The sequence below is a fragment of the Callorhinchus milii genome, unplaced genomic scaffold (assembly GCF_018977255.1).
Source record: "Callorhinchus milii isolate IMCB2004 unplaced genomic scaffold, IMCB_Cmil_1.0 Scaffold164, whole genome shotgun sequence".
Lineage (NCBI taxonomy): Eukaryota > Metazoa > Chordata > Chondrichthyes > Chimaeriformes > Callorhinchidae > Callorhinchus > Callorhinchus milii.
In genome coordinates, this window is record NW_024704905.1 from 41,899 (window position 1) to 51,842 (window position 9,944).

Below are 9,944 nucleotides of genomic sequence, written 5' to 3' on the forward strand. Positions count from 1 at the left end.
TCCCCACCCACTCCACCCTCCCATCCCCACCCACCCCCACCTCACACCCCCCCCCAATCCTCCCCACTCACCCATCCCCGCCTCAACACCCATCCTCCCAACCCATCCTCCCCCCAACCTTGCCACACCCTTCCCACCTTCCCCCCACACCACACACCTTCCCCACCTTACCCATACCCCACCTTCCCCCCACCCACTGGGACAAGCATGAGGAGAGGGACAGGTGGGAGGGGTCAACAAGACTCTTGTTTATTGATTTTTTTCCTCTTTTCTCAGAAGTTTTTCATCTGAAGTGAGAAGATTGATCAGATCCTGAGCAAGACACCAGCCTGAGCTTGAATTAAACAGCGCAACCCAGTGTCTGTGTGTGGCTCTGTGTGTGGCTCTGTGTGTCTGTGTGTGGCTCGGTGTGTGTCTGTGTGTGTGTGTGTGTGTGTGTCTGTGTGTGTCTCTGTGGTTGTCTATGACCTGTGGCAGGATGGCTGTGAGCTGGTGTGGGTGGCTGCTGCCTGTGTCAGCCTGTGACCTGGTGTTAGGAGCTTTGCTGCAGCGCTCGGCCTGGTTCCTGTCTCTGGGTTGGGGCAGTTTGCTGGGCTGCTGGCTGGGAGGTCTCCTCAGACTGGCCTTACTGAGCAGCCTGGTGCTGTCTCTGGATCTCGTGTCTAGCTCGGGAGGGAGAGGCCGGGGCTGGCAGCGGCTGCTGTTTGTTGTGTGTGTGTGTCTCCTCGTCCCTCTCTATGGCAGTGTCCGGCTGTTGCTGTCAGACACACAGGCTCTGATCTCCATCCCCGGCTGCTGGGCACTGCTTCACGCTCTCTCAGCCTTCGCTGTTATTGCTGGGGAGACACTGTTCCCCACTGATCTCGAGCAGCTCCACCCTGAACGGCCCTCGGCTCCCGGACAGACCAGGGACAAGGACACGGCCAAAGCCACCCTCGGCCGTCTTCTCTCTTACTCCCGGCCGGACGCCATCCCTCTCAGTGGAGCGTTCATCTTCCTCACACTGGCAGTTATTGGTGAGTAGCTTCATCTCTTCCAATAACGTCTCCTGTTCATGGATCAAATTCAAATGAGACAAATAATAATAATAATAATAATGCTGGTATTTGATAGAGCGTCTCACCATGTTGTGGAGACGTCTCAAAGTGCTAAGTAGGAGTAAAGTGACCTTCGCCACATTGCCCGCCTCCGACCGTACCTTACCTCAAATGCAGCCGAAACCCTCGTGAATGCGTTTGCCACCTCCCGCCTGGATTACTGCAGTTCTCTCCTCGCCCGTATCCCCAGCTCCACCATTCACAAAATCCGGCTTATTCAGACTCTTCCACTCCTCCACTGATCCGAACCAAACTCCGTCCCCACATCTCACCAGGTCTGGCCAAGGCTCCACTTGCTCCTCATCACCAAACAGATCGACTTCAAGATCCTCTCATTCGTGTTCAAATCCCTTCACTTTCTAGCACCTCCCTCCCTCCTCATTCCCCAATCCACCACACGGTCAGCGCCTTCACTTGACTGACACCGGCTCCTGCTTGTCCCTCGCACCCTCTGCCCCACCATCGCTTTCAGACACTGCGCCCTGAAACTCTGGAACATTCTCCCTCAATCCCTCCGTTCTTGCCCCCTCTCTCCCCTCTTTCAAATCCCACCTGATAACCTTCCTCTTCGACCGTGCTTACGGCCACCTCCCCCATCCACCCCCGGCACGGAGTCAGGCTCCACCATCTGCCCTGTGTGGAGGACACTGTATAAGTGCAAGTTGTTGTTGTTGTAAAGTGGTATCATGTCTCACTGTCTCTGTCTCTTGCATGCTCACTGGCTGTGTCCCTGACTCTCTTTCTCTCCCTCAGTGAGTGTATTCACCCCTGTGAATAGCAGTGTGTCACCACCCCCATTGACGCCCAGCATTTGCCCCGCCTTGACTCTTGGTCTTTCTCCCCCCAGTGACGCTCAGTGTCTCTTCCCACCCACCCCCCACCCAGTGAGTTTCTTTGTCTCCCCGCCCAGTGACTCCCTGTGTTTCCCCCCCGCCCCCTCCCCCCCAGTGACTATCGTGTCTCCCCCTCCCCGGTGACTCTCTGTGTCTCCCCCCCGTGACTCTCAGTTTCCCCCCCTCACCCTGGTGAACGATCTCTCTCTGTATTTACAGGTGAGATGTTTGGGCCCTATTACACGGGGCGGGTGATCGATGTCCTCTCCGCTCACTATGATCAGCAGATCTTCATGACGGCGATTTCCTGCATGTTCCTGACATCCATAGGAAGGTGATCATGGATGTGTCTCTCAGTGTTTCCCCACCAAGTGACTCTCTGTATGTCTCCCCACCACCCCGTGACTCTCTGTGTCCGCGCCCCCCCACCCGCCCCCACAGTGACTCTCTATATCTCCGCTCCCCCCCCCACCCCCGCGCCCCCCATCTAGTGACTCTCTGTGTCCTGTAGCTCAGTGGTTAGAGCACTCGCCTCACAAACGAGACCTGGTTTCGATTCCTGGTTAGGAATGAAACTTTGGGAAAGTTTCCTTACTCCACACGCCTGATAATAATCCCTCAACAAAAAATAATAATAATCTAGTTACTCAATCCACGACTGTTTGTGGGACAGATGCTGCTATGCGCAATTGGCTGCTGCGTTTCATCCACAAAGTATACAGTCACTACACTTTACAGAATATTTTGTGAAGCACTTTGAGACGTCTCAAAGACGTGATAAGGCGCCATATCAAATGCAAGGATTATTATTATCATTTCCTCCTCTCACCCCCCCCACACCACACACTGTCACCCTCACACCGCGCCCCCTCAAACAATGCTCCCCCATACATATTTCCTCCTCCTCACACACTGCGCCCCCATTTACTGCCGCCCAACTTACTGCTCCCCACACACTGCCCCCACACACTGCTCCCTCCACACTGCCTCCCACTCACACACTGCCTTCCAAAAAAGTGCCCCCACATGCTGCCCCCTCACACACTGTCGTCCCCCACAAATGCTGCCCCCCGCAAACACTGCCCACCTCACACACTGCCCTCACACACTACCCCCACACACTACCGCTGCATACACTGCCCCTCCCACACACTGTTCCCCTTCACACTACCCCCCCACACATTGCACCCCCATACACACTGCCCCCCACAACAACAACAACAACAACAAGATTCCATTTATAAAGCGCCTTTCACGTCAGGAGGACGTCCCAAGGCGCTGTACAGTTGGGTCATGACCCGAGCAGGGGGAAATGGTCAGGGTGAGGGAAGGGAGGGAGCAAGGAGGGGGAAATGGTCAGGGTGAGGGGAGGGAAGGGAGGGAGCGAGGAGGGGGAAGAGAGTCGAGAGGGGAGCTGAAGGCACGGTCAAAGAGAAAGGTTTTGAGACCGGCCTTGAAGGAGGAAAGGGAGGAAGCGGCGAAGGCACTGGGGGATGGAGTTCCAGAGCCTGGGGGCTGAGAGGCTGAAGGCCACACACTGTCCTCCCACACACTGCTTCCATACACCGCCCCCACACACATACCGCCCCCCCCACACACACACCGCTCCCGGACGACACACCGTCCCCCCACACACTGCCCCCCACCCCCCACACTGCCTCCCCCTCACACACTGAACCCCCCCCACCCCACACACACACTGCATCTCCACACACACTGCAACTGTGGGGTGTTAACCCTAACCCTAAGTGTATGTGGGGTCCAGTGTGTGGAGGGGCAGTGTGTTTGGAGTCTGGTGTTGGGGGGCTCAATGTATGGGGTTTAGTGTGTGGGGGGGCGGTTTGTGAGAGAGCTGTATGTGGGAGGCAGTGTGTGGGGTTTAGTATGTGGGGAGCAGTGTGTGGGGGAGAGTGTGTGAGGGAGCAGTGAGTGGAAGGGGCAGTGCGTAGGGGGCAGCAGTGTGTGGGGATGTTAGTGTGTGGAGGGGCAGTGCTTTGGTGGGGGCAGTGTGTGGGGGGGCAGTGTGGGGGTGGCAGTGTGTGGGGGGGGCAGTGTGTGGGGGGTCAGTGTGTGGAGGGGGCAGTGTGTGGAGGGGGCAGGGTTGTGGGGGGCAGTGTCTGGGGGGGCAGTGTGTGGGGGTGGCAGTGTGTGGGAGGAGGGTGGTGTGTGGAGCGGCAGTGGGTGGGGGAATTCGCTCCGCGGTCACTTCCCCTCCAACATTCACCCACCCCCCACCCCCTCCCTCCCACACTCCGACTCCTACCAGCATCAGCTCCAAGGCCGTACTCTCCACCTCTCAAAGCCATCAGGAACCTCGGGGTTCTGTTCGACCCTGAGTTGTCCTTTCTCCCTCATATCTGCGCCACAACTGGCACCGCCTTCCATCACCTCCGGAATGTCACCAGACTACGGCATTACCTCACCCCTCACGCGGCTGAAACTCTGGTCCACGTCTTTATTACCTCAAGGCCGGACTATGGGAACTCTCTCCTCGCCGGTCTTCCCGGCCCTCCCTCCACACTGCAGGTCATTCAGAACTCTGTAGCTCGTGTACTGTCCCGCACCACATCACTCCCACCCTCGCCCTCGCTCGCCTCCACTGGCTCCCCATCCCCCAGAGGATCGATTTCAAGATCCTCATCCTCACCTACAAGTCCATTCACGGCCTTGCTCCCTCCTACCTCTCTGACCTACTATCCCCCTACCTACCTGCCCGTACACTCCGTTCCTCTGGCTCCGGTCTGCTCCACATCCCCCGCCCCAACTGCCCTAACATCGGTGGCCGGGCCTTCAGCCTCTCAGCCCCGAGGCTTTGGAACTCTATCCCCAGTGCCTTCGCCGCCTCCTCCCTTTCCTCCTTCAAGGCCGGTCTCAAGACCTTTCTCTTTGACCAAGCCTTCAGTTCCCTCTCGACTCTCTACCCCCTCCTCGCTCCCTCCCTTCCCTCCCCTCACCCTGACCATTTCCCCCTTCCTCGCTCCCTCCCTTCCCTCCCCTCACCCTGACAATTTCCCCCCTCCTCGCTCCCTCCCTCCCCTCCCCCTGACTATTTCCCCCTTGCTCGGGTCCTGACCCAACTGTACAGAGCCTTGAGACGTCCTCCCAACATGAAAGGCGCTCTATAAATGGAATCTTGTTGTTGTTGTGTGGGGGCCAATGCGTATGGAGGGACAGTGTGTCGCTGGGGCAGTGTGTGTGCGCTGAGGGTGGTGTGTGGGGGGCAGTGTGTGGGGAGCAGTTCGTGGGGGGGTAGTGTGTGGGCGTGGCAGTTTGTTGGGGGAGGGCATTGGGTATCGGGGGGCTATGTGTGGGGAGGCAGTGTGTGGTGGGGGTATTGTGTGGTGAGGAGCAGTGTGTGGTGGGGCAGTGTGTGGGTGTGGCAGTGTGTGTGAAGGCTGTGTGTATGGTGGCTGTGTGTGGGGGTCAGTGTGTGTGGGGTGGTTGTGTGTGTGGGGTGGCTATGTGTGGAGGTGGTAGTGTGTGTTAGGGGGAAGTGTGTGGGGGTGCAGTGTATGGGGGGGCAGTGTGTGGGACGCTGCCCAGTGTGGAGAGCACTGTATAAATGTAAGTTGTTGTTGTTGCTGTTAAAATCAGTGACTGAATATCCACATGACGTTGCTGTTGTAGTTCCATCGCTGCCGGCCTGCGGGGAGGGCTCTTCACGTTAGCATCGTCCAGGTTTGTCAAGCGTCTCCGGGGGCAGCTCTTTGGTTCCATCGTTCATCAGGAAATCGCCTTCTTCGAATCGACACGAACAGGTGAGGCTTCTGCACAGAGTATCTCCGTCACCTACTACCACCCAGGCTCTGTGAGGAAAAGCATCTTAGTACCTGTCACAGGATAAGCCTCAGTGTCTCAGGCCCTCATAGGAACAACAGCAACAACACATTACATTTATTGACTGCCTTTCATGTCAGGGGGATGTCCGAAGGTGCAGGAGAGACAATTCACCTTAAACAACAACTTGTACCCTTCACACAAGGTAATATCTTGGAGCATTTTGCAGTGACAGAGTTTGACGCTGAGCTGGAGGGGGGGGGAGGTGACTGGAGGCTGAGTTCACGAGGGAAGTCTTCAGGTGTGATCTGAAGATGAGCAAGAGGGGGTGAGGGTTGGAGGCAGGGAAGTCCGGGGGTGCCTTCGCTGGAGCTATTTGCTCTGATTGTCCAGGGCTTTGCGACATCCTTCCAACGGGAAAGGCACGATGGAAATGTAATTTTGTTGTTGATGTTGTTGATAATTCCTTCTCATTGTGCTCATTCCTCCTCAATTTTTCTCTATCCCGTCCACTTCACTGTGCCCCCTTCCCCTGCTGAGATCACTGATCCCATTCCCTGCTGTAATCAGTCCTCAAAGTATTTGGTGTTATTGAGTTTGAGTCTCGATTTGATTTATTTGGTAAAATGGTACAAAATGTTTAAAACAAACAGGGCAAGGAAGCAGTGGGTCGCTGTTTGGAGACCTCAGTCAAATTTTGAGTGGTACTAAGTGGTAGGAACATAGGAACAGGAGTAGACCATTCAGCCTGTCGAGCCTGTTCCGCCATTTAATCAGATCACAGCTGATCTATATCTTTACAAGAATTTCAAATCCAATTTCCCGCTTTCTCCCGTATCCATTAATCCCCGACTGACCGACCGACCGAACATCTGTCAAACTCTTTCTTGAAGGAGCATCCATGACCTTTTGGGGGAGAGAGATCCAGATTTCTACCACCCTTTGAGTGAAAAAATGCTCTTAATTTTACTCATAGATGGTCTGGTTCTAATGTTAAGACTATGCCCCTTGTTTTGCATTCCCCCAACATAGGAAATAGCTTTTGTGCATCTACCCTATCACATCCCTTTATCATCCTAAAAACCTCTATCCAATCACCCCTCAATCTTCTAAACTCGAGGGAATACAATCCAAGTTTACGCAGCCTTTCCTCGTAACTTAACCCTTTTTGGCCTGGTAACGTTCTGGTGAACCTGAGCTGCAGCCCCTCCGAGGCCAAGATATCTTTCCTGAGGTGTGGTGCCGAATACTGAATGCAGTCTCCAGGTGGGGTCTGACTAACGCTCTATACGCTGAAGCATCATTTCTTCCCCTTTGTATCCCAGGCCTCTGAGATAAAGGCCAACATGCCATTGCCTTTTTGATTATGTTTTGCACCTGGGAACTAGTGGTACTACGTCTCTGGGGTCTGATGTGTTAATGACCTGGATTTGCAGACACAGTCAAATGTAAGATAAATTTGCAGATGACATCAATATTGGGGGAATCGTGGAATCAGAGGAGGCAGCAAAGGTTTGTTAAAGAGTTTGATAGAGTAAGCACATGGACTGCTCAGTGGCAAATTAAGTTTAATACTGATAAATGCTGGTACTTTATATAGGATCCAAGAATAGGAAATACAAGGAGTACCTGAATGGCACTGAACTTGCCAAGACCTAAGCTGAAAAACTATGTGAAGAGCAGTAAACAAGGCAAAAGGAAGCTGGACTATATTCCTAAATCAGTTACAGTTTATATCCTCAGACGCTATTCCCAGGCTGTTCAGTGTCGGCTCAGACCACACCTTGAACTGCAAACAGTTCTGGTCACCATGACAGAGGGGCTGACCAAGCCCTAGAGACAGTAAGAGCAGAGAGGCTGGTCCCCAGTGTTAGAGGAATGAGCTGTGAACAACAACTAGATCAGTAGTGAAAGAGGACATTGGATTATTATTACAACAACTATTACTATCATCAATAGGTTAAATATAACCTGTATTATGATGGTCTAAACGCAGATCACATTCCCTGTGAGTGAGCGATAGTTAGTGAACAATCTGGTGAAACTTGATGAATTCTGCTACACAGTGATAGGAAAAACCCATTGAAGGACAAAGTCTCTTCAGTCTTGAGAGAAGACGAGTCAAAGGGGACTCAGATGTGGATAAAAGTATAAATATGAATGAAAATACAGATCTCAACACAGATCAATACTTTAATGTGTGTTATGAGAGTAGAACAAGAGGACACAGGTTTAGAGCTGTAACGGACAATTTCAGGATAAGTACAAGGATTTTCCTATTCTTGGATCCTATGTATTGTACGTTACATTATCAGTAATGAACAGGTTGGCAGGATGGACGGGTGGTTGAGGCCGACTCATGGGGCTTCTTAATAAACAGCTGATCCTCTGATCACATGGGCCACGGAACATTTTCATTAAAACCTAATCTTGTGAACTTGTGACTGTGACCTCACCTCTTGCTTGTTTATCAGGTGACATAACCTCTCGTCTCTCCATGGACACCACCCTCATGAGCGACTCCATTACCTTAAACATCAACATCCTCCTGAGGAGCCTAGTTAAGACGATTGGAATTCTTTCCTTCATGTTCTCGTTGTCCTGGCAGCTCACCCTCCTCACCTTGATCGAGATACCACTGACAACCATAATCCAGAAACTGTACAGTCAATATCACCAGGTAACCAGCAGGTCCCAGTTACTGCTAGGTAACCAGTGTGTAAACCATCTCCCAATCATCATCAACCCCAATAGCTCAGTCCATCAGTCAAGTCAACTAGGAAACTCAGGAATGACCGTGTTTTGGATGAGAATCCAGGGATGAGAGTATTTGGGATGGGAATCCAGGGATGAGAGTGCTTGGGAGGGAATCCAGGGATGATAGTGTTTGGGATGGGAATCCAGTGATGAGAGTGTTTTGAAGAGAATCTAGAGATGAGAGTGTTTGGGAGGGAATCCAGGGATGATAGTGTTTTGGGAGGGAATCCAGGGATGACAGTGTTTGGGATGAGGCAAAAGAAATGAATATTTTGGGTTTCGACTCAGGGTATGATTGGGATAAAATCCAGCACCTGAAGTGTTTGGGATTCCAAGTATAGGAATGTTTTTGGGATGAGACTTCAGGGCTGGGATTATTCAGGGCTGGCTCATTGCAGTGTATGTTTCCACATTAGAAACTGCTGACACAGGTGCAGGATTCCATCGCCTATTCCAGCGAGCTTGCTGCCGAGACCGTCTCTGGGATCCGGACGGTACGGAGCTTTGCGATGGAGGACGAGGAGTTTGGTCTGTATCAAGATCGGCTCATGGACACACAGAAGCTGAAAAACAAGAGAGATTTGATCCGGGCCGTTTATCTACTGTGTCTAAAAGTATGTTCCTGGGTAGAATATCAATGTCACACTCAGGGTGCAGAGGTTTACTAGGATGATATGAGGGATGAGGAGAGACTGGAGGAACAGAGCTTGTTGTCATTGGAATAGAGAAGTCTGATGTGAGACCTGATGAAGATTTTTAAAATTCAAAGGGATTTTGATAGAATAGATAGTGAGACATTGTTTCCACAGTTTAGTCAGTTAGTGACTGGTTGACATTGATTAAAAGAAGTTTTAAGATATGGGATAACATAGAAGTCGCTGGGAACCTTACGTCAGTTCTGACAAAAGCTAATTGACCTGAAACGTTAACTCATTTTCCTCTTTCCATCGATACTGCCAGACATCTGTGTGTTCCCAGCGACTTCTGTGTTTATACCAGATTTCTAACATCTGGAGTACTTTGCCGTTAGATATGGAATGCCCTGCTAGGAGTAGTGGTTAAGGCATAATTGGGACGTCCTCCCGACGTGAAAGGCGCTTTACAAATGTAATTTTGCTGTTGTTGTTGTAATCCATAATCCGTTGAAGAGTGAAGTAGATAGATATCTAAAGGAGTCATTTCAGAGGTAAAGACAGGTAAATGTGACTGAATGGAATCACTCGAGGCACGATGGCTGAACGGCTTTCTGTGCTGTATTGATGGCTGTAGGAATGAGAGGCTACAGATCTGTGATGGGAATCACTGAACACTCAAGATGTTGCCGGGATCCGTCCAGCTCCACAGTGACATCCTCCGGGTGGAAGGGGGCCGGTAAATGGGGTCTCCTTGGATCTGAACTGGCCCCAAAGTGACATACTTGGCAATGGAATGTGGAATCGAGCCCAACCTCTGTGACGGTCTCTAGTCCGGTTCCTGAGCC

General features: G+C 52.1%; 1 protein-coding gene across 1 annotated transcript; it reads left to right on the top strand.

The window, feature by feature from the left end:
• The first annotated feature begins 401 nt into the window (after positions 1–401).
• On the top strand, positions 402–9,210 carry LOC103173017 (antigen peptide transporter 2-like). The gene is made up of 5 exons (XM_042345935.1): positions 402–1,016; positions 2,150–2,264; positions 5,558–5,688; positions 8,182–8,387; positions 8,881–9,210. The coding sequence occupies exons 1-5, from the start codon at positions 464–466 to the stop codon at positions 9,130–9,132; spliced, it is 1,257 nt and encodes a 418-aa protein (XP_042201869.1). The 5' UTR covers positions 402–463; the 3' UTR covers positions 9,133–9,210.
• The last annotated feature ends 734 nt before the right edge of the window (positions 9,211–9,944 follow it).